This window comes from Pipistrellus hanaki (genome assembly GCF_964339955.1).
Source record: "Pipistrellus hanaki genome assembly, chromosome: 16".
NCBI classification, from domain to species: Eukaryota; Metazoa; Chordata; class Mammalia; order Chiroptera; family Vespertilionidae; genus Pipistrellus; species Pipistrellus hanaki.
This window is the reverse complement of record NC_140518.1, coordinates 34,312,088-34,336,260: the sequence shown is the minus strand read 5'-3', so window position 1 is coordinate 34,336,260 and position 24,173 is coordinate 34,312,088. Positions and strand designations below refer to the sequence as shown.

The following is a 24,173-nucleotide window of genomic DNA, read 5'->3' as shown; positions in this document are numbered from 1 at the left end:
GAGCACGCTCCGCCTCCTCTCCGCTTTACTACTCACCCACCGGGACTTCCGAAAGCGCAGCAGCGACCCGGCGGGTGATTGGCTGGAGACTTGTTAACTATTCATGAGGGGGCGGGCCGAGCCCTGCGGCCTTTGTTAACCGGAGAGGGCGCGGTCGCCGGGGTTTTCGCTGCGGGCTTCGCTGAGCGGTTCCTGGCTCCCAGTTTGGGGTCGAGATGTCCTACATCCCGGGCCAGCCCGTCACGGCCGTGGTGGTGAGTGCTCTCGCGGCGGCTCCTCCTCCTCTTGGCTTGCTCCCACTTTGCAGAGCGGCAAACTGATACCCCACACAGGTTGGCAAAGCGTCGAACCCAGGGCTCCCCAGCCATAACCGGAAAGGCTGGGACCCAGGAGCCTCAGATCCTGGACCTGGCCAGTCCCCGCCCGCCGCTGCGTTGGACCTCGTTTCAGCCGGCCGGGGCGGAGGACTGAGGAGAAAGGCCGGGTTGTGGGGATCTAGTAAAGCACCCAGGGCCTTCCCGGACCTGTGATCTCTGCTGGGAAGCTGCGGGGGGCGGGCGCCGGTCCGGACGTCCGTGAGTCGCAGCCTCTGGAATGAGGAAGTGCTTCCTCCACTCCAGTGGGCGCCGCCGCCCCTGACCCCTCCTTACGTCCGACTTTGCTTCCTCGGACTCACCACCGCCCAGTCCGGAGTGAAGGCTCCTACAACTGGCGTGGTCCCGCTCGGAACTTTCTCTGGACCCCCAGCCCTGGGGGCAAAGTCCAGGTCCTCCGGCCTGGCACTTGGGGCCTGAGAGACCCTTTGGGGTCAGCTCAGGCACCAGGACCCCCACTACTCTCCTCCCCCTGGCTTGTCTTGGGTGTCGGGTGCAATTAGAGCCAAGGAAGGGAGGGAGGCTGGGACATTAGACCTATAGGTGCCACAGCTGGATGGGACCTGGAGGCCAGGAGGTGGGAAAGTGAGTCCCCGTGAGGTCTGGCCATGGGCAGCCACATAAAGAAGCCCTCAGGAAAGATCCAGATCCCAGAAAAGAAGTGCCTGCTGGGCAGGCATTGGGTCAGGTGGAAGTCCCAGCTCTGGGGTCATGAACTCAGATGGGTGTGCTGGGAGTCAGGTGGTATGGTGTGAAGTCACTGATAAGGTGAACACAGAGCAGCAGCCCAGGCCAGGGCTAGGAGGAAACATTGCTGGGCTTGCTGAGCTGGGCTAACCTTCAGCCTGCTGCACCAGCCTGACTTCCAGATCCCTCCATGCCCAGAGAGGAGGAGGGGCCAGGCTTGCTCCTTACCTGGAAAAAAAAAAGGGGGGGGGGGTTTGCAGGCAGGGAGCCAGAGCGGGGGCAGTAACTGCCCTGATTTCACCCAAGTCAGTGACAGGGCCTGTCTCCCAGCCCAAGGCCCTGCGCTTTTTCTTTTCTTTTTTTGACTTTGAAGGTGGGTCAGGCCTGGAGGGTCTAGGGCATGAGGATCTAGGCCTGGTAGGAGTCAGGGATTATGCTTCTTGTTCCCCCTCTAACATGTCATGGCTGGTCCCTGGGCCTTCCTCGAAGCTGTAGGACCATGACCTCCCAATTCTTCTAACACATGTCTGAATATGGTGGGTGGGGTTTGGCCTCTCCCGTGTATTTGACTAGGGATGGGTGGGAGAGGCTTCCTCCCTGGCCCTTGTCATCTTCCATGTAGTTATCTTTTTAAAAAAGTATGTTTTTATTGATTTCAGAGAGAAAGGAAGAGGGAGAGCTAGATAGGAACATCAATGATGAGAGAATTCTTGATCGGCTGCCTCCCGCATGCCCCACACTGGGGATCGAGCCCACAACCCAGGCATGTGCCCTGACCGGGAATCGAACCCTGACCTCCTGGTTCATAGGTCGATGCTCAACCCCTGAGCCACTGGCTGGGTGTAGTTAACATCTTGAGAATATCGAAACCATTTTGGCCCCTTGGAACTCTGGCTCCCTAGGCCCATCTGCCTTCTGGATATTTGCCTGAATGGCTCCTGGCACTCAAAACTCAACTTGAGGTGGCTGTATTCAGCCAGGCCAGGTGGCCAGGTGCGCCCCTTGACTCCTCAGTGCTATGAACAGCCCTCAAGTCTGCTGATGTCACTTAGGTCCAGATCAAGTCACCTTTTGGAGTGGGATGATCTGATCTGATGCCCAGTATTTGGTGACTGGAGCATGTCAGCTGAGGGCTTTGAAAAGAGCCCGGCACAGTTGGGGATCACAGCCCCAGATATGGAAGGAGAACCCTAGGACTCTCCTCTACCTCCTCCACTGCACAAGAGCAGGGCCTGGGGCTCAGGGAAAAGACCCCTCGCTGGGGCCCAGTCTCCAGGGCCTTCCTGTCTGGCTCCAGCCTCTTAGCCTCATCTCACCTCCCCGTTCCGATCCTGTGCTGTACAGCCTGGTTTCGTGGACCTTTAGGTGTGGCATCCTCAAGGCTCTGTTCCTATTCCCTCAGCCAGGACAGCCCCTCCTCTCCTTTCTGTGTGAGTTTGATCTCCACTTTTCCTGAGCATCCTCTGTCTTGCCCTTACCTGGGCTGGCTCGGCAATCTGCCTGCAGTTTTTCTAGGGCCTGACCCCTTCTGCCCTGAGTGATCCCTCCCCTGGGATATAGCCCCCCCATCCAAAGTAACCATGGCAATGGGGGCTTAGAGCACCTGTTGACTGAGGCTGATGCCTGAGACAGAGGAAGTGGAGAGAGGTTGGGACAGAGTGTGTGCGGGTGAATTGATGTGGCTCCCAGGCTGGTGACCAGCTGGATTTCTGCAGATTTCCGCCCTGGTCCCCACCCTCTTGGCATGGCTGAGCTGTTCCAGCAGCCTGGGGCGGCTACAGGAGATACAGACCAGATTTATGCTCTACCCAACCCCCAACTCATTCTCTTCTTTGCCAGCAAAGAGTTGAAATTCATAAGCTGCGTCAAGGCGAGAATTTAATCCTGGGCTTCAGCATTGGAGGTGGAATTGACCAGGATCCCTCCCAGAATCCTTTCTCAGAAGATAAGACGGATAAGGTGAGGACCAGAGTCCTGGGGCCTCTCCGTGCAGCAGAGACGGTGGGTCTCTGCTTCCTGGGCCTTTGCGGAAGGAGCAGACCTAATCTCTCACCAGCAGTCCCCTCTAAGAAGGTCTAAGAAACGATCTGGTGGGAATAAATAGGGGGGGTGGGAGGGTGAGGAGTGTGGGCTGCCCAGCCCTAGGAAGGGCTTGTAGACAGAGCCCAGAAGCAGCAGGGGCTGGAGCATCCCTGGGGCAGCCAGCTGTCTCCTTAGCTGTCCTGTGCCTGAGGGTGGAGGCTGGAGGGTGGCTCATTGCAGGGATAGACAGACAGGCAGCTGGGCGTGTGCCCTACTGGACTTTGCTCTGTGGATAAGGGGCCAGCCCAGTGAACCCAGGGCTTGACGTGGGCTGTCTGTTTCCAGGGCATCTATGTCACACGGGTATCGGAAGGAGGCCCCGCTGAAATTGCTGGGCTACAGATTGGAGACAAGATCATGCAGGTAATGGAAGTCCCAAAGGAGGGAGACAGGCTTGGGTTGGAGAGGCTGAAGCATTGGGGAGTGGGGCTGAGGCGGCCCCTGCCTCCTGGGACTCAGCCCAGCCGTTTTGGAGCCCACGCTGGCCTTGCCCCCCGAGGAAGCTGGTCTTCTCTGTGTGATAACTGGTGCTTGGCATCCCCTGTCCAGGGGTCATCCGCTTGGGGCCTGCTTGGGTAACCCAGGCTCCCCAAAGCCCATCCTACTTCCAGATCCCAGGGGCTGGGGAGCTCAGGTGGCTGTATCTTCTCTCTGGGTCAGGTGAACGGCTGGGACATGACCATGGTCACACACGACCAGGCCCGGAAGCGGCTCACCAAGCGCTCGGAGGAGGTGGTGCGCCTGCTGGTGACGCGGCAGTCGCTGCAGAAGGCCGTGCACCAGTCCATGCTGTCCTAGCAGCCCGCCGAGGTCCCGACTCGAGCCTGCGCCTCTTTGTACAGTGACACTACTTCCACATCTGCCCCCCGTCCTGGCTTCTGCCGAGTGCTGGGCGCCCACTCAGACGGGCAAGAGCTGGTCCCAGAGGCCTGCCTGGCCTGCCTTCCCCTCTCACCAGTGGCCTGAGGCTCTGGGACTAGCCCTCCCTTGGACACCGAGGACTGGAAACAATGGCCTGGAGCCGAGTTGTAGTCTGTAGTGACCACAAGCTCAGCCCCCAGACCTTGCTGCCTGGTCTCAGCCATGCCCAGGTGAGCAGGGTCCCCACTCCCTGAGCGGCACAAAGCAGAACCATGCCTGGTGGGCCAGCCCTGCCCTCTGTCTGAGCTCCAAAGTGCCTGGTCCCACGCGTTCCCGTTGCTCAGAGGGGACTGGACACTTCCAGAGGCAGAAGTCTGCCCGGATGGAAGCCAGCAGGCTCAGTTCACCCATCGCTCCCCCACTCCTCCGAGGGATGCTAGCCATCCAGGGTTCACCAGCTTACAAGATTTAGGCAAGATTTGAGGCTGACTTTTGAGGGCAGTTTTCAGGATTGAAAATCTCTATGCCTGTGCGTTTAACTTTTGTACTTTTTTAAATCACTTTGATACGAAGGGTTTTTATCTTACTATTTGGAGATGCCAATTCTACTTTGAATTTAGCTTACTAATTCAATCTGGGAATGACTCTTAGCAAATCTGAAAACCTTATTTTGGTTTTGTTACTGTGGAAATGGGGCAGTATGAAGCCCCCTCTCCTAGGTTCCCCCCACCCCCCATCTTGTGCCCAATAAACAGTGCTGGGACTCACGGGGGTCTTTGCTGAGGTGCAGGGCGGGGGTCCTTGGGGGTGGATTACGGGGACAGCTTTGTAAGGCTGGCTGACCTGGCCCTGGCTGCTCTGGGAAGAAGCCCCACTGCACCTAGGCCCACCGGACATGTGCTTGGCCTGGCCACACCCACCTTCTCTTGTGAATCTGGTCTCAGTCCCCGCCCAGGAGGAGCCTCGTGGAGACCAAGGGGTTCATGGGAAAAATACTCTCCCACTAAGGCTCCTGAGAGCACTCAGTGATCACAGCCAGGGGTGCAACCCCGAATGTTTCCAGAGGCTGCCATCTGACAAAGTGGGGCGACTGGAGCCCTCCAGGCCTCTGGCTGGCTCACCATGGGCTGCACCACCAGCTCTGGGGATTGCTGCCACTCATGGGCCCACTGACCAATCAGATCTTTGGAATCTCCCACTTTTAAAGTGTGGCACCTGGTAACATACCGGGTGGCCCAGCAGGTGTGCATACTTGGTCAGGCTGCAATCTGCTTTGGGGAGACAAGAGCCTAAACTGGTATTTTTACCCCTGGACTGATGAAGAATCTGGAAAGATCAGACATCCCTCTGCTCCCAATGGTGGCGTGCCCTTGGGAATGCAGGCGCGGGACCTGTGGGACCTACCTGGCCCTGACAGGCAGGCATCTTGCACTACCCAAGCGGGGTCCCCTGATGAAGTGCCAGGTCGGCACGCAGTCACCTTGGGGGGCCATCTTCCCAAGCCCCCAGGACTTGGTTCTGAAGGCAACACACCTGCCTCCTGCATCTGGCAAATGCTCCGCACACAGAAGGAAACAGGTTTTAATCCAGGATATAGGCCCCTCATTGAACTGGTAGTAAAAAGTTGGGAGAGTGGATAGACAATCTCAAGGCATGTACAAGGCACGTTTCCAGAGGCTGCCATCTGGTGTCCACTGGTTGGGTTAGGAGGGAAGGGGTTGGGGGATCAGAGTTGGCCCATGGGTCTTACGTGAGGTGGTCTCAGTCCTTCTCTGAGGCTACAGAACGGCCCAAAATTGGCGAGTCTCAGGTCTGGGGGATGTGAGAGAAGGCAGGCCTGCCCTCCAGGGGAGCTGGTCCAACAGGCCTCTAAGGCACGAGTGAGTGTGTGTGTGTATCCTGTATCCAGGCACAGGGTAAGGAGTAGCTAAGGGTGTCACGTGGGCCCTTGACTGGAAAGTGGAGGTAGGCAGGCAGACAGCCACTCACTTCCAAGACACCCTCCAACAAAACCCAAAAGGGGGGTTAGTGTGATAGAGAGCCACGTGTTGGGAGTGAGCCCAGTTCAGAACCAATCTGTTGGGCACCTCAAGACCCAGAAATACTGTATCTTTACTAGGCGCTGGCCTGGGCCACCTGTGCCTGCAGTCGTGGAGGTTGGGTTTTGTAGAATAAGTGTCAGGAAGGGGAGTGTTCAGAGTCAGAGAAGGGACCCCAAGGCCTAATCCCAAAGTCCTAGCCCCTCTGCCACCAGCACCCCTCAGTCCACTGGCCACAGCACCTGGCTGCTTGGTCTCTGGGAACAGCAGTGGCACCAAAGCTGCAAGGTCAGTCCTTCAAGCTGCTCCCAGAAACACTGATTGCTCCAGGCAAGGCCTGCTCCCAGCTCCGCATCCAGTCCTGCGTGGCATGGCTGTCAGAACCTGTGGGTGCTGCCTGAAGCCTTAAAGAAAATAGAAATGGCAGCATCAAGTTGCAGGGGGGCCAGATGACTGGCCAGCCAGACCCGAGAGGGGCCGCGAGCAGTCAGCTTTTTAATCTCGGAGCAGAGTCAGGGTCTGTCTCAGAGGGAGGCTTCTCCCAGGCCCTGGAAAGTCCTGGACGAAGGCAGGCTGGTTCCTGTTTAAGGCGTTTGGCCCCGAGGAAGAGAACGCTTCTCTGATGTTGCACACCGAGCCAGCCCTGCACTCCAGATCGCTCTCCGGCCTCCTGGTTGGGCACAGGGCCCGGGCCACTGACCCTGGGGGCCTGGGTGCTAGTTCACCTGCTCATACTCGGGCTTCTTTCTGTACAAGCAGAAGTGCTGGATGAAGAAGACGATGTCGAAGAAGATGGAGAAGATGCCGAGTCCAAACTTGGTTGGGTCTCCAAAGATCAGTGTCCAATGGTCTGTTAACAGCCAGAGGGGACAGAATCTGGTTTTAGGTTGGCAGCTCCTGGAGTTGTGGAGGGTGGGGGGGTCCCTCACCTGTCCAGGAAACCACCAACCCTGCCCTTGCAGATGCCCCTGGGGGATCTAGGACTGGCACTGCTTGGATTCCCAAGCCGCGGGGCGAGCGTGGGGGGTGGGGCTAGTCCGGCCCACCGCTGACAGACTCACCATTGTTGTAGGACTGGAGAAACATCTGCAGGAGGCTGAAGCAGCCCCCAGTGAAGTCCAGGAGCACGTTGCCAATGCTCCAGCCCTCGGTGCTTTTGTAGGCAAAGTTCATGTAGGCCTGGGCAGTCAGACAGAGACATGGAGGGCGGTGAGGGGGCTGGGTGGCTGCCTCAGGCGCCTCGTGACCGCCGCTCCAAACAAGAGCGGCTCTAATTCCTCCCACTCCCGTGCTCCGGCCTCGGCTCCAAAGAGCACGGTGACCTCTGGGCTCTGACAGGGGTTGGCGGAGAACAGCTTGGGTGGTCCTGGGGCCTCATCCGCACACACAGTGAACAGGGCCCTCTGCCTCCCCTCCCTGCATCACACAACCCCGATGGAGGAGGCTGGCATGCTGCTTCTCCATCTTCTTCCTCCTGCCCTGCTCCAGGACAAGCCCTCTCGTGGTTTTCCAGCCACTCGGGTTTTCCTCCTCATCTCCCAGGAGGACTCGCACTCAGCCTGGACTTCCTGCTGTGCTTGCGACCCGGGCTGGGAGAAACACCTGGTCTGGAACACCAGCCCCACCACTGGCGCCCGGTGCCCTGGGCATTCTAGCCTAACTTTCTCCCGCCGCAGACGGCTTACCTCCCGCCTCAGCCCTGTTTGGGCGCCGGGGTCTCTGTCTCAGGCTTCCCAGGTCTAGCGGGTGGACCTACTGGACACCCCCTCCACCTGCTGCCAGCACCCTCTGGGTTCCTCTGGCTAGGCCTCTGGAGGGGCCTTCTCCCAGCCAGCCATCAGCCAGGTTCCCTTTTTTGTCCTCTCCCCTCCTCTCCATATTTGCTGCCACCTCTCCAGTCTTGGACAGTCTCCAAATTGGGACTCCTGCCTCCCAGGTTTCCCATCCCCAAGCTATCCCACATCCAGGGACCGAGGCCCCACTTCCCTCAAGACCTGCCCCCACCCCGAAGCCTTCTTCCCAAGCTCCTGGCCCCACCTTCCTTTAGCTCCACCCTCCTCGGCCAGCCAGGTGTCCTTGCTGCATCCACACTTTTCTGCCTGCGCCCTGCGTAAGCGGCCCCCAGCCTGGAATTCCCTCCTCTCGCGTCCACAGAACCGAGTCTTGTTTATCCTTCAGGTCTGGCTCTGCTTCCAGGCCCCTGAGGAGACTGGCCCTGACTCTGGCCAAAACGTTCTCTTTCCCGAGCCCAGGGCATGAAGTTCCCTGTGCTGGGGAAGCTGGAAAAGGGCTTCTCCACAGAAAGCGAGGTGAGAACGAGGCCTCCACTCATAAATGGAGTCTGCAGCTGGCACTTAGGTCATAAGCGATGCCCCCCCGGGCCACTCCAGCAATGGGCAGGCATGCTTGTCCCTGGGTCTGCATAGGCCCGAGTGCTCGAGGGAGGCTGCTGAGGGCCCACAAGGAAGGCCTGGATGGCAGTGGAGGTCACAGTAGTGGGTTCCTTCCTCGCACCTGATCTTTCAGGGCTGTGGGCTGTGGTAACGGAGCAGAACTGAAGCCGCTAGGAAATCGGGATGGAGACCTGCACCACCTGACCCTCAGAGCTGTGAGCTCAGAGACTCTGCTGAAGTCTTCGTGAGATTTTGGCGCCAGGGAAGAGCAGGCGGCAGTGTGGCCAGCTTCCACCGGTCCTGTCCTGCTGGGCCCATGGCTTCCGCTGCGGCTTCCCATGCCTGGTCCTCGCCCCAGCCAGGACAGGGCCTGTGTCTCCCGCCCTCCCCACAATGGCCACCTGGAAAGTGAGGAAGGCCCCAGAGGTACCTGTGGAAAATACTTGACCAGTGTCACCGCGAGCTTGATGTAGGAGAAGAAGAAGAGAAACTTCAGCCACGTGGTTACCCCGGTTGCGGCCAGAATCAAGATGACGAGCGCGAAGAGCCACGAGAGTGCCAGGAAGCCGATGGCGGGCCAGGACACCCGCTGGCCGCCGCACTGGGGACGAGAGGGGCAGAGGGATGGGAGGTGGGTATGGGTGGGGGCAGTGCTGCCACCATCAGCAATGCTCTTGTCACTCTCGGGGCCTCTAGTTCAGTCTTTCTTGGACTTTCCAGAGCCCAATTGCTTCTTGTTTCCACAATGCACAACTGGGGGCCTCTCAGAGCCCCCCAGGAGCGAAGGATGTTGGGGATGGGACCCAGCACCCTCCTAGCCCAGGCCTGTTCCGTGATGCAGAGGGAGCCTGATCAGTCTGGAACCTGTCCCCACCCTACCCTTCCCCAAAGAAGGCTCCTTCACCCGAGCTCCACAGCAAAGAGCAAGAACACCTGGAAGGCGGGGCCCACGCCACGTGGCTGGCCTTGCGTGTGTGAAGGGAACTCCGTGAGGGAAGTGGTGCACCCACGGGGAAGCGAAAGAAAACGCCACATCAGCGACCAGACTCATGGCCCTCAGGACCTCTCGGGGCCTGTGAGCCTCTTCCTCACACTGAACCCCAGCTACCTCCATCGGCTCACGGCTGCTCTCATTGCCCCTTGGCCTTCTTTGGGTGCCCCAGCTGGGGTGCCCCCCCTGTCCACAGGAACTTTCCTCACCCCCGAACCACACTAGACACCAATTCCTTGATGCCCTCCTTCCCCCTCCTCGCTGGCTGGGCCATGCTCTCCCCTCAGCTCTCTGCCTGCTGGGCCATCATGCCTCTCTCTGTCCCTCACTCCAGACCTGGGGGGAGGGGCCAAGATCTTGGGCTCGTGGTGTGGTTCCTGTGCCCAGCACAGGGCCTGGCCTATTATCTGGCCCAACAATCAATCAGATGCTGAGTGATCAAACACGTGCCCTTTCTGAGGGGCTCTGTGTCTCTGTGGTAAAACAGCAGGTGTGGGTAGCAGGTGGCGGTGGTGGGTGCTGCCTGGCAGCTTCAGGGGGCAGGTGCCATCCCATCTCTCACCTCATATAGGAGGCACTGCAGCAGGACAACCAGGGTGAGGGCCACGGCGTGCAGGCTGAAGAAGACATCGTTAACCTCCACGGGGTTCACTCCGTTCGGGTATTTGAGGAAAAACTGCTCCTGTTGGGGGTGAGGGTGGGTGGTGAAACTGAGTGAGGGGCAGCCAGGCCATGAACTGCTCGGGCTGGGCTGCGGCGGGCGGCAGGGCCATACCTTGATGTGTGGTATCCAGAAGAGGCCGACATTGAACACGCTGTAGGCCACGAAGCCCATCAGGTTCAAGGTGACGAAGTCAAAGCTCAGACCAACAACACTGGGAGGGGAGATGGAGACAGGGCAGCTGAGCCGGCCAGTGAAGGCATGGGAGGGGAGGAGAGGGGAGGGGAAAGAGCTCCCAGGACATGGAAGGACGGCCCAGCTCCCCCACGCAGAGCACTGGCCTTGGGTCCCCCTTCATGCCACAGTCAATCCCACCCTCTTGGAAACCAGTTTCCTCCTGCCTCAAGTCCTGGCCCCCGAGGGAAGCTTGGGGCCTCCTGCAGAAGGGAGGCGTCTCCCCTCCCTGGCTTTCTGCTCAGCAGCCCGGCAGGAGGCCACATGGTGAGGGTGATTGTGGGAAAGCTGTGTCCTTGCTGCATGAAGATGCAATCGCAGGCCCACTTGTCTTCCTTTCCTCCCAGGGATGTAGAATTGTCACACAATATCCTATTCGTTTAAGAAATACACCATAGTGATTTGATATTTATATACATTACAAAATGATCCCCACAACAGGTCACTCTACAGTCATTAAAATATTACTGACTATATTCCCTGTGCTATACGTCACATCCTCATGACTTATTTATTTTACGCCTGTACGTTTGTACCTCTTAATCCCGCTCACCTACGGCACCTGCTCCCCAATCTCTGCCCACGACTCCGCTCTGGTAACCACCAGTTTGTTACCTATACCAATGAGTCTGTTTCTGTTTTATTTATTTTCAGATTTCATATAAATAAAATAATCCAATATTTCTTTTTTCTATCTATTTCACTTAGCATACACCTTATAGGTCCATCCATAAGGTTGTTGAAAATGGCACGATTTCATTCTTTATTACGGCTGAGTAATATTCCATTGTATATATGTGCCACATCTTTATCCATTTGCCTATCAAACGGACATTTGGGTTGCTTCCATATTGCAAATGCTGCTGCAATGAACCCAGGGGTGCATATATCTTTTCATAAATTAGTGTTTCTGTCATCTTTGGATAAATACCCAGAATTGCTGGATCACATGATAGTCCTATTTTTAATGTTTTGAGGAACCTCCATACTGTTTTCCCCAGTGGCTTCATCATTTTAAATTGCCACCAGTGTATGAGGGTTCCCTTTTCTCCATATCCTTTACAACACTTACTACTTTTTGTCTTTTGAATGACATCCATTCTCACAGGTGTGAGGTACTATCTTGGGGTTTTGAACTGCATTTCCCTGGTAATTAGTGATGCTGAGCATCTTTTCATGTGCCTGTTGGCCATCTGTATGCCTTTTTGTGAAAAAAGGTCTGTTCAAGTCCTCTACCCACTTTTTAATAAAGTAGCTTTACATTTTTAAATTGTAAAATTTTAAATTTATATTTGATTGATTTTTACAGAGAGAAAGATAGAGAGTTAGAAATATCAATGAGAGAGAAACATTGATCAGCTGCCTCCTGCCCTCCTCCCCTCCTCCCCCCGGGATGTGCCCGCAACCAAGGTACATGCCCCTGACTGGAACCGAACCTGGAACCCTTCAGTCTGCAGGCCGACGCTCTATCTACTAAGCCAATCCATTTAGGACAAGCTTACTTTTCTTGATCCTTACTTATACATGTATAAGTTCTTTGTATATTTTGGCTATTAACCTCTTATCAGATATATGACTTGCAAATACAGGTATCTTCTTATTCAGTAGGTTGCCCTTTCATTTTGTTGGTTTCCTTTGCTATGCAAAAAGCTTTTTAGTTGGATGGAATTCCATTTGTTTATTTTTGCTTTTGTTGCCCTTGTCTGAGACGACATATCCAAGAAAATGTTGAGACTGATATCAAAGCGCTTACGGCCCATGTTTTCTTCTAGTTTTATGGTTTCAGGTCTTACATTCAAGTCTTTAATCAAAGTGGTGTAAGATAGTAGTCCAGTTTCCTCAACATCATTTATTGAAGAGCTGTCTTTAACCCATTGCATATTCTTAACTCCTTTGTTATAGATTGACTGTATATGTGTGAGCTTATTCTAGTCGACCAGTGTTTCCCAAACTTTTGACATATGTGTACCCCTTCTATAATTTTCGTAACGCTGAGTACCCCTCGTACTCGAGAACGTAGAATTAGGCGCAGCTAAGCACGGTGAGTGCATAGCGCCACCAAACTCCGGTGCAACGCGTACCCCCACCAAACTCTTCCCGTACCCTTGGGGGTACACATACCACACTTTGGGAAACACTGTATTGGTCTCTGTGTCTGTTTTTGTGCCAAGATGATGCTGTTTTGATTACTATAGCCTTGTAGTATAGTTTGATATCAGGGAATATGATGCCTCTTCTTTTTTAAGATTGCTTTGGTTATTTGGGATCTTTGTGGTTTTTATACCAATTTTAGGATTCTTTGTTGTAATTCTGTAAGAAATGCCCTTGGTAATTTGATGGGGATTGCATTGAATCTGCTATTGCTTTGGGTAAGTGTGAACACTTAAATAATATTAATTCTTCCAATCTGTGAGCATGGTATATCTTTCTACTATTTGTATCTTCGTCAATTTCTTTCATTGATGTCTGTTTTCAGAATAAAGGTCTTTCACCTCCTTAAATTTATTCCTAGGTATTTTACTTTTTTAGATGCAACTAACTATAAACAGAATTTTCTTTCTCTTTCTGAAACATTGTTATTCCTGTATAGAAATGTGCTTTAAATGGATTTGCTCCACATATAGTCTAGGTGCCTTTAAAATGAGTTTTGCTGTGCCCAGGGTGGGCGAGTCCTTGCACAGGCCCTCGTAACACCCCTCCCTGTTGCAGGCCTCCGTGTGGGAGATGGATGCCCTCTGTTGCCATGTCTCCATCTCTCCTGCCCTTCTGTACGTGGTCCCTCTGTGCAGAAGCTGTTCAATAGGCCCTCAGTTCTCTTTTTTTAAAAACATATTTTTATTGACTTCAGAGAGGAAGGCAGAGGAAGAGAGAGAGAAACATGAATGATGAGAGAGAATCATTGATGGGCTGCTTCCTGCACACCCCCTACTGGGGATTGAGCTTGAAACAATGCATGTGCTCTTGACCGGAATTGAACCCCAGGCTCTTCAGTCTGCAGGCCAATGCTTTATCCATTGAGTCAAACCGGCTAGGGCTAGGCCCCAATTCTTTAGCAGGAGCTGCTCTATATGTAGCACATATTCCATATGTCTGTGGGAGGAAGTGAATTCAGGGCCTTCCACTTTGTTTTTATAATCAAGGTGGGAAGGTTTAATCTCCAAGGCTCAAGGATCCTCCTCCGGTACTATAGCACAACTTGACATTAATTCCTCCAGGGCTGGACGGACCGAGATAAGGGAATATTTGGGTGGACTTCGCCTGCACCCAGCCCATTCTCCACTTCTCTGAGAAGCCCCATGGTGTTGCTTTCACAGGGAGGAGCTGAATTGGGCAAGAGACCAACTGCCCAGCAGTACAAGTGCCACCACAGGCTCTTAGAGCTCTCACCTCAACAACTTTCTAGAAAGGGCAGGAAAGGAGATAAGCAGAGCGAGAAAGGCTGAACCCATGCTACCTACTGCCCCGTGGGAATGCCCTGTCATACGGGCACCAAATGAACCTGAACACACAGCTCAGCAGGTTACCTTTTCCGCCTCCAGTTCAAGATCACCTGCGGGTAGAAGGAGACGGACCAGGCTGCAAAGTAGATCCAGCCAATCACCTGGTTTATGATACTGACGACGTTGCTGCGGATCACCAAGAAGTGTATCCTCGGGCTGGAAAGGATTTGGGGACCAGGATGAGCTGAAACGGGGCTCCCGAGGGAAACCCCCACGTGATAGCGCTGCCTTCCTTCCCACCATTTAAAACCCCAGCTTACCCGGTTTGGTTGGAATGGTTTTTGTGCAGAAAAACAGTAATTTGTCCCACATTTCGAGATGTCACTTGAAAAGAGGACTCTGTCACTCCGGGAGGCACCACAACCTATAGAAAAACTGAATTTGATTCAGTGCCATCTTGTTGGGACCTGAGTGCCCAGCTGCAGACTATGCACTAGGAAATGTAGGGACAGATCACACAGGGTCCCTGCCTTCCGGGAGCTTACTAGCCAAAGGGAGAAACACGACCCACCAGCCAAATGGGACCCCCCCCCCACACACACACCTATGTGTTATGTTAGACTTTCTGAGCAGAACTTGGTTCGGCCCTTGGGCCTATCCCTGGCTCATCTCTGAGGGAAGGTGGGACGGCTCCCTTCCTCTCACCAGCCATGATCTGTGGATCAAGCCAGACCCCAGAGGGCCGAATGCCAGGACCTGCTGTCAGAACCACTGGCTTCTCTTAGCCTGCAGCAGGAGACACCGGGGGCGGGAGAAGTTGGGTCTAATGATGTGTGTGTTCACCGTGGGATGAGATGAGTTTTCCTTCTCACAGGAAGCCCATGCTTCCACACGGTCTGCTTGCTAAGGGGCTCAGAGCCAGTTTGCAGCCCATTTCTACAACCACACAGGGCCTCGTGGCATGCCTTACGGTCATCAGTTTCATCCCTGTGTTCATCTTGTCTGTTTTTTTGTTAAAACCCTCGTTTATTTTATTTTTTTAAATATATATATTTATTGATTTCAGAGAGGAAGAAAGGAGAGAGAGATAGAAACATCCATGATGAGAGAGAATCATGGATTAGCTGCCTCCTGGAGATTGAGCCTACAACCCGGCCATGTGCCACTGACCAGAATCGAACCCGGGACCTTCCAGTTCGCAGGCCGACACTCCATCCATTGAGCTAAACCGGCTAGGGTCCTTGTTTACTTTATACTGTCTCCCCTATTGATTTTTTAAAAAAAATATATTTTATTGATTTTGTACAGAGAGGAAGGGAGAGAGATAGAGAGTTAGAAACACCGATGAGAGAGAGTCATCGATCAGCTGCCTCATGCACATCCCCTACTGGGGATATGCCCGCAACCAAGGTACATGCCCTTGACCGGAATCGAACCCGGGACCTTTCAGTCCCCAAGCCGACGCTCTATCCATTGAGCCAAACGGGTTTTGGCTCCCCCATTGATTTTTAAAAAAATCTAATTTATCAGTAATTGGCTCAAATCCTTCGTAAGGCAGAAGCAGGTTGCATATTAACAGACAGATGTGTAAGGGCTATGAATAGTTATTGCTGTAATACCAGGCAGACTCTGGCACTGGGTTTTGGAAATAACACTTAACCAATGGGCTCTCAGAACAGTGCTTTGCAAACCTTAACATGGATCCAAATCATCCCGGGGTCACACTCAGGTGCAGATTTTGAATCAGTGGATCTGGAGCGGGGCCTGGTAGTCTGCATTTCTAAAAGGTCTCCAGCAGGGACAAAAGTCTCCTTTGCGTAAGTCTTAGAAAAGTCTTAGAAAATGACCTTAAGAATTTCTTCTACATTCGCAGAACCATTTTCTGCCTTACATTTCTTACCATCACCTTCCTAATTCCGTCTACACGGCATAAAACGCCCGTCCTCAAGGAGACCAACAAAGCCAAAACCAGAGACTTCTAGAGGGATGGGACAGGCAGCCCATGGCCTAAAGACACGGTGGCCTACTTCCAGAAGCACTTAATTAGAATGTGTTTTATTACCCAGCAGGGCTCTATCCACCAGTGACGGGTCATTACTTACTTCATCCGGCAGCTCAAGGATAGTGATGTTTTTTGATTGAAATGTGATTTCAAAAGTGATCACCAAGGTTGCATTCAGCGGATGCCTGTGGGGGACAAGAGTGTGATTACTAGTGTGATTACTACTGAGGAGTGCGACACTGTGCGACCTCAGCCCTCTCTGAACTTCACACGGGCCTGCCCTTATTCAAGCGGTTAGGGTGAGGCAGTGCTATGGGTTCAGTCTGAGGGGAAAGAAGGTGGGCTCCCTGCTCCTTAGGAGTTTTCTATCTTTTAAAAAATATATATATTTTTGCCGAAACCGGTTTGGCTCAGTGGATAGAGTGTCGGCCTGCAGACTGAAGGGTCCCAGGTTCGATTCCAGTCAAGGGCATGTACCTTGATTGCGGGCACATCCCCGGCGGGGTGTGTACAGGAGGCAGCTGGTCGATGTTTCTCTCTCATCGATGTTTCTAGCTCTCTGTCTCTCTCCATTCCTCTCTGTGAAAAATCAATAAAAAATATATAAAAAAATAAAATAAAAAATATATATTTTTATTGATTTCAGAGAGTAAGGGAGAGGGAGAGAGAGAGATACAAACATCAATGATGAAGAGAATCACTGACAGGCCACCTCCTGCACACCCTCTGCCAGGGATGGAGCCCACAAACCAGGCATCAAACCATGACTATCTGGTTCCTAGGTCAACGCTCAACCACCGAGCCATACTGGCTAGGCAGGAGTTTTCTATCTTTATCAGAGGAGATGTCCCCTACTGGGGCTGACTGAGAACATGAGAAGGTGTGAAACTGGCTGTGAATGCCAAAGAAGGTGTCCAGGGGCCGGCTGGACCATGACACCTGCTCTGGTGGGAAAGGCATGAGACTCAGGTCTGAGCAGGGAGCTTTGTGTCCCCAGAAAGCCATGAGACAGCATGAGCAGCCCATGGGGGCTGAGGTCTGCACCGAGAGACCTGGCATTAACGTGGAAGGCCATGGAAAGCCACTCCAGGGTTCTGGAGAGGGGAGAGCTGTGGTGAGGGGATGACATGTCAGACTCACAAGGTGTCTGGGTGCAAGTGGCCAGGCTATAGAGAGAATGTAGGTCTGTTGGGGAGCCTTGGTACCAAAGCTTTGGTTTGAGAACAGACTTCTCAAGAGGGGTGAGGGAAGGGAGATGGAAAGAGAGAGAAGACAGGGCTCCAGACCTTCCTCTACAGGATCCATGTGACTGGAAGGCAGGTGCAGGGTGAAGCAGTGAAGGATACACCAGGAGGCTCTCAGCACAGTCTGAACTAGGTCAGCACTCTCATGCCTGAACCAGCGGAGGTCAGCAAGAAAGACCCTCGGTCAAGGCTAAGTGTGAGGGTCACACAAACGAGATCCACCCGATGGAGACACTTCTGCTTTTGGAAGTGATCTAACAAGAGCTCAGCTCCTTACCCCGGACCTCAGGGCTCTCCTCAAATACTTAGAGCCTTGGAAAGGGCCACTCTGAAGTCTGGCATCCACTGCTGGTCACTCAAGGACTCTTTTCGGCTGGGGAAAAGGCTCATGACCGAGGAGAAGCCCCCTTCCTGCTCCGCCCACCGGGAACAAGGGTTCTGTGAGTGGGGGAAGAGAGACTCTGGGACCTCGGTCTGCAGCCCAGGGCTAGTGCCTCTCTTCCTCTGGCTTCTCTGAAAGTGACGAGGCATGAGCATCACACGTGAAATATGAAGGGACTGAGCCACCGTGGGGTGACGAGCTGGGCCGAGAGCAGTTCTGGGCCTGGGGACTTACTGAAGGGTGATGCTGACGTTGGTTGAGCTCCCCTTTTCCAGCTTCACAGTGGGAGGAACAGCAAGGTCGACCGTCGACTCTGGAAGGACCCGAATCAGTGGCCTTAGTCATGAGGTCAGAGACTTAGGACCACAAGGAGAGACGGACAAGGGCCCCTGCCATCTGAGCTCAAGAACTATGTCTCATGATGACCCCTATCTTCCCGGTGAAGACGCGGAGGTTCTGAGGGACTAAGTGATGTGACTGGAAACCAAAGCCCTCCTTGTGCTCTTTCACCTCCTCCTGCCGTTGGAGGGAGACACAGGCCTGGGCAGGAGACGCTGCCGCTTCCTCCTCTCCAGCATCACCGGCTCTGAAGGTGTGCAGCCAAGTGATCCAGAGATAGTTTTAGAAACTAAAGGAATTCAAGCCACAACCCGGGACTGGAAAACGGGGACTTGAACCACCTCTTCAGACGGAAGTCACAGGAGTCTCCTCTGTGTGTGGAGCTTCAATGGCCCCGCAGAATGGGTCCAGTCTATCCTTGAGCATTTCTTTGATTATTGTCAGCTGAGTTCAGTGGCATCGGTAGAGCCACGTCCTGGAAACATACTGTGCCATAGGCAGGTATGTTGTCAGCCTGACCCTTAGCTCAGGTGCCAGGGCGTGGGTTTCCTTATCTAAGTTCAGCCAGGAGCAAGGGACGGATGCAATTATCTGGGTTCAGCCAAGAGTGACAATTACAAAAAAGCCATAAGAACAGCCAAAACCGGTTTGGCTCAGTGGTAGAGCGTCGGTCTGCGGACTGAAAGGTCCCAGGTTCGATTCCGGTCAGGGACATGTAAGCTGGTTGCGGGCACATCCCCAGTAGGGGGTGTACAAGAGGCAGCTGGTCGGTGTTTCTCTCTCGTCGACGTTTCTAGATCTCTATCTCTCTCCCTTCCTCTCTGTAAAAAATCAATAAAATATATTTAAAAAAAAGAATGAAGTATTACAGCTTGATTTTACCATGATTTCACATAATTCCTTTGTCTTAAACTCTAATAAAACTTCCTAGAATTAATTATACTGTATAAAATGAACGTGCTGCACCAGCTTTGGGGTCACTGTCTCTCCATCAGAGGGCCAGTTGTCCACCCGGTCCCAGCTTTCCCTACTGTCTCTTTCTGTTTCTCAATCCCCCGTCGCCCCTACTCAGGACTTGTGTCCGCTCTCTAGCCGTGCTGGTCGCGGTCCAAGAGAGAAATACTTATATGCAGACACATGGGCCCAGCTAACCTGTTTCTCAGAATACTCTGTTGGGTTCCCATATGAACCTGAACCCAGCTCAACCCATTCACTGATGCCCTTCCTGAGGCTGACTCTGCTGGGGACTAGGGGAAACTGATTTCTTCTTGGCTTTGAGGTGTTAGCTTAGGATGAGGTAGACAAACAGGCGTCCAGGGTGAGGGGAGAAGCAGGTTTGGGAAATACCCCAGAGCAATTTGGCTACAGAACATGAGTGAGTCAGCTGCTCTCTGACCTCTTCCTGTATTCTTAGGGCCGCACCCCCACCCCCATCCCAGGTGTGCTCACAGATCCGGCACCTGTCCACCTCCCCTCCCTGCCCACCAGGCCTTCAGGATTACCCACAGCATAAGGTATGGGCATGAACCTAGAATGGAAGTGGAAGAGGGCCCACAGCGGGAAAGCAAACGCTCAGCCTGGTGAAGTTGGTCCTTGCTGGGGTAGCAGCCGCAGGCAGGGCCCAGGTCTCTCTCCCCAGACCATGAAAGGCCGCAGGTAAAGAATGAGTTTAGGTGCTCAGGTGGGAAGGTGCCCAGGGGCCTTCAATGTCTGATCCCCCTTCTCAGTACTCTGCCTGTCACCCAGGAGTAAGCCCCTCCCCTCCAAGGGAATGGGCCAGCCTGGAACTTGCACTCCTGGGCCTGGCTCTGCTCCCCAGGGCCTCTCAGACCCTATCGGAGCCACCTTCCTCAGGCTGACCCTGCATGTGTGAGTGCAGATGCAGACTCTGTCCCGTGTCTGCAAGTCTCCAGCTGACTCCCACCAGGGTCGCTCTGAGCGGCATGTCCACCCTGGCCCTTGCAGAGGCCAAGCTGCACAGAATAGGAAGGTCCCTCCCTTACGTGTAGCCTTGGGGCTCGGAGGCAGCTTTGCCAACTCCTCCTCTTCTTTTTCACTCCCGCCTGCGGCTCTGTTCTGGGCTTGCACAGCTCCGGCAGGTCCTTGCTGTTACTTTCCACTAGAGCTGAGGACCATACCAGATAAGCAACACTGTGACAAGACGGTACCCAGGTCAGGGTACTGAAAAGTGATGCCAGCCCTAACTGGGTTGGCTTAGTGGATAGAGTGCCCGCCTGTGGACTCAGGGGTCCTGGGTTCGATTGGTTGCGGGCACATCCCCAGTGGGGGTTGTGCAAGAGGCGGCTGTTCGATGTTTCTCTCTCATCGATGTTTCTAACTATCTATCCCTCTCACTTCTTCCCTGTAAAAAAAAAAATTTTTTTTTTTTTTTTTTTAAAGAAAGTGATGCCAGGCAGTCACCAACACCACTGGGTCCCCAGGGCTCTGCCGGGACTGTGATCAGGGTGAGTGGGAGATCCCCATGGCCTCTGCTCTTCTGCCGTCTTTCTATTTTAAAAGTGGAGTCTGTGCCAAAACCAGTTTAGCTCAGTGGATGGAGCATCGGTCTGTGGACTGAAGGGTCCCGGGTTCGATTCCGGTCAAGGGCATGTACATTGGTTGCAGGCACATCCCCGGTAGGGGGTGTGCAGGAGGCGGCTGGTCGATGTTTCTCTCTCATCAATGTTTCTGGCTCTCTATCCCTCTCCCTTCCTCTCTGTAAAAAATCAATAAAATATATTAAAAAAAAAAAAGTGGAGTCTGTGAATGCTCAACAAATCAGATCAAGGGATGTTTACTTCCCTCTCACTCAGTGCCTCGAAGACAGCAGTGCTCAGCAGCAGAGAGACTGGGCTCTGAGGTCAAACAGATCCATGTGGCTCTGTCGCCTTCTAGCTGTGTGACTCTGGGTGTACTTAAGCCTGTTTCCTTACCTGTGAAACGGGGAGAATAGTACTACCCATCTCACAGGGCTTTGTAAAGAGAAAGTGATGTTTGCGACTTTCCACACTGAGCGCTGAACAATTGCTTTTGACTATTCTTATCATGTAAACAAGGCAGGACATTCTTTTTTTTTTTTTTTTTTTTTTTTTAAGTGGGAGGCAGTTAGAAAACTGGCATCAATCCTGGGAAAGCACACTTTAAAGTTCGCCCTGGGGCAGGAGTCTCTGGACACACAGCATTGGAATTACCAAATAAATCTTAATGAGACCACCCCAAGTTTCCTCTAAGGAGAGTCTGTTTTCATATCTATCTATCTATCTATCTATCTATCTATCTATCTATCTGTTTTTATTGATTTCAGAGAGAGGAAGGGATAAGGAGAGAGATAGAAACATCAGTGGTAAAAGAGAATCCTCTATTAGTTCTCCTACCTGCCTCCTACCAGGGATGCAGCCCACAAGCTGGGCATGTGCCCTGACTGGGAATTGAACCGGGGCCTCCTGGTTCATGGGTAAATACTCAACCACTGAGCCAACCTTAGGTCCCTGATGACTACTCCCCAAAGCAAAGAGAAGACAGGCCTGCCAGATGTTAGAAAGCCAATCCCAGTTACTTGATTTTATGGTGGTTTCCACTGTTTATGACACTCAGGAAAGGAGGCAGAATGGTAGAATGGAGTAGGGACCTTGCTCAGGTCCCATCTTTTTTACTTTCTAGCTCTGTCTTTCTAGGTCTTTGGGGAAGACCTTTACCCTCTCTGGGCCTAAATTCCCCCTCTGTATAATTGAGGTGGATTTGTTGTTCTCTAGAGCAATGCATTACCATTGCTAATGGAGCTTTATTTAAAGCCTGCCAATGCATGTGTGTCCCAGAGAATGTGACCCAGCAGGTCTGGAGTGGGGCTCTGGCATTTGTACCAAGAAATACCAGGCTGCAAATGGAAATTGCTTATCCACAAGGTATGATTATAAAGTAACATGGCTGACTTTTTAACAAACCTGGAAAAGCTGGTCAGGTACGTATGTTCTCAGAGATCTAAGAGGCCAGATAACTGGAATGGTGCCACTGGAAGGGATTTGCATTGTTTGAACAAATTTCATTTGAAATCTTTGGTCAGGGATTGTAAGATCTATCTGATTTTTGACGATGGCCAAAATAATGGGTCTGAGGTCCTAGAAGTGCTCAGCACAAATTCTTTTTGTGGAAGGAATTTCAGCCATGGTTTGGGCAGTGGGAGAATTATTGGAATGATACAGGTCTCTAAGAGCCCTGCACTAAAAGGCATGCCCTGTAAGGATATACAGACCTTGATGTGTTTTTTGGACAATGAGTCAGTGTTCTGCGAAGCCCCTAGCCCTGTTCCTCCATCCCTCTGGAAGGGAACGGTTTTCTCATCTTACGAGGGGACGTTGGGCAGACTCTTTAAGAGTTTGTGGCGTGGCAGACCCAGGCACAAGGTGGCCACACCACGCTTCTGCAGCATCTCCTAGAAGCCATAACTCCCTCTGTGAGGTCCGCAGGGCAGGAACACAAGCCCTTCTTTACAGGTAATACCCCAGATTGTTGGAGCTCCACAGTTCGATTTTGGTAATACAGATAAGGCAATAGGGTTCCCAGCGCAGAAGGCAGATTATTTATTTATAATCTTTAGAAAAGCACACAAGACTGTATTGACTGCAATAAAAACACATTTAGGACACTGAAACCAGGACCACTTCTCCCCTGGTTGCAAATCTCACGGGGTCCTTAGAAATTAGGGGATACATGTCCATAGGGGAGAGAGAGGAAGAAGGGAATGGCGTGGGTGTGCTCTCTGAAGGGAGAGCCCCAGAAGGCCAATTTTGTATGGAATCATCTGACCCCTTGTAAAACTCCTGGACCCGGACCTGGGTCTGCTCCACCACCTGTGGCTGCCTGACCAAGGGCCAGGCAAGCCCACGCAGTCTGGACAGAACTAAATCCTGGGCTACAAACAAAGTCAGGCTACTTAGTACTCTATTTCCCTCTTTACAAAGTTGATGACCCATTTCTAAACTTACCACATTTCTCTATGAGCTTCAGGGGAAAAAGGATAAAAATAATCAGCCAACTCCTCATGTTCTTCAATTTCAAAGAACTGGTGAGAAAAACAAAGAGCAAGAGAAGTTCAGGTTAAAGTTGGATCAGAAGTGAAATATGCTGCCTGGACGATATGCCCCCTGGAACCATGGCGTGTACTGTCTATAAAGGACTTTCACTTCACGCCCGTGGCCTCATGGGCTTTGCATCAGCAGCTTGAAGAACAGGACTCCAGGGAGGGCTTATCTTTAATATACAGTGAAATGGGCTCAGAGAGACTAAGTGGGTTGTGTAAGGGTTCACTCTGAGGAAGTAGGCAAATACTGAATTTTCTCTTCTTCAACTGCTTCCTGCAACTTAACAAAAAGAAAGAATGCAGTTTTACTGGTTTAGAGTTCCTTTCCCCCCAAAATTATTAAGATTGTGATCAGATATCAGACTTTGTGAACCTATAAACATGAAGGAAATTGACTTCATTCCCTAACTTAGGTTAAGAGCCTAAGGGTTGTTATCTTCCTCAAAACTGTCGAAAAAGGCGAAACCCAGCTGTTCTTCCCTTCTTCAGTCTGAAAGCCCCCGGAGGGCGGGGTGAGGTGGGGCCTGCTCCTGCCCACAGCCCTGGAGCCCAGCCCAGAGCTCAGCACTTACTTCCCCCGGAGTTTCTGAAGGGTCCTTTCGGAGTCTCCCTTCTCCAAAAGCAACCTGTAAACTCCGCGACTCAGAATTGGGCGGCAACTAAGCGGAAGGCGGGGAAGGGGCTCGGACCACCCATACCCCCTCGACAGCACGGTGGGCCCTACCTCCGCCCACCACTACCCGGGGCCTCGAACCTGGAGACTGTCAGTGTCGCCAGGACAGGACAAGTGGCTAAGGGATGGAACCCCGTCGCCGCTGAGCCGGGCTGGATTGGCGGCAGGCTGCCAACCGGCTTGCTGCACCAGCCCCTGGGCCTCTGGGGGTGCCTTTGGGGAATAGGGAGGAGGCTGTCGGGGCAGTGCCGGCTCTCACCTGAGATCTTCTGAGGCTCTGGGACAGACCCACGATCCGTAGGAGATGCTTCGGGCCGTATCCGCTTCTCTGGTCCGGCTAGATCTGCGAGAGGGCGGGCCCGAAGTCACCTGATCCCAGTCACCTGACTCGCGGAGTCAATGGGTCCGCGCGGTGCATGCTGGGAGTGGTAGTTTTGAGGCGTCTTAAGCAGGGTTGGGGGAAGCGGAGGCACCTTGGCAGGGATGGAGGTTCGGTGTGAGGGAGTCTTCAGCCACTTTTAGGGACACAGAGGCTCTCCGAGTCCCGAGCGCCTGTCCGAGGGCCCTGCACTCGTTTTGAGAGCGAGGCAGAGGCTGTCCTGCGGAGGCAGCCGCCGCCGCGGTCAGGGAACCCCAGCCCGACAGGGCGGTGCCCCCTAGGTCCCGCCTTCCGCCGTCTCTCCGCCTATCACCG

At 53.1% G+C, this 24,173-nt stretch overlaps 2 protein-coding genes across 2 annotated transcripts; one reads left to right on the top strand and one right to left on the bottom strand.

The window, feature by feature from the left end:
* Positions 1-5: 5 nt before the first annotated feature.
* On the top strand, positions 6-4,771 carry TAX1BP3 (Tax1 binding protein 3). The gene is made up of 4 exons (XM_084863066.1): positions 6-254; positions 2,901-3,020; positions 3,429-3,506; positions 3,804-4,771. The coding sequence occupies exons 1-4, from the start codon at positions 216-218 to the stop codon at positions 3,939-3,941; spliced, it is 375 nt and encodes a 124-aa protein (XP_084719192.1). The 5' UTR covers positions 6-215; the 3' UTR covers positions 3,942-4,771.
* Positions 4,772-5,569: 798 nt separating this feature from the next.
* On the bottom strand, positions 5,570-24,144 carry CTNS (cystinosin, lysosomal cystine transporter). Its single transcript, XM_084863017.1, has 11 exons — positions 23,739-24,144; positions 22,712-22,788; positions 17,625-17,703; positions 15,865-15,949; positions 14,083-14,186; positions 13,847-13,978; positions 10,203-10,302; positions 9,990-10,109; positions 8,867-9,037; positions 7,105-7,222; positions 5,570-6,893 (listed from the first exon to the last, which is right to left on the bottom strand). The coding sequence occupies exons 2-11, from the start codon at positions 22,767-22,769 to the stop codon at positions 6,760-6,762; spliced, it is 1,101 nt and encodes a 366-aa protein (XP_084719143.1). The 5' UTR covers positions 22,770-22,788; positions 23,739-24,144; the 3' UTR covers positions 5,570-6,759.
* Between the last annotated feature and the right edge of the window lie 29 nt (positions 24,145-24,173).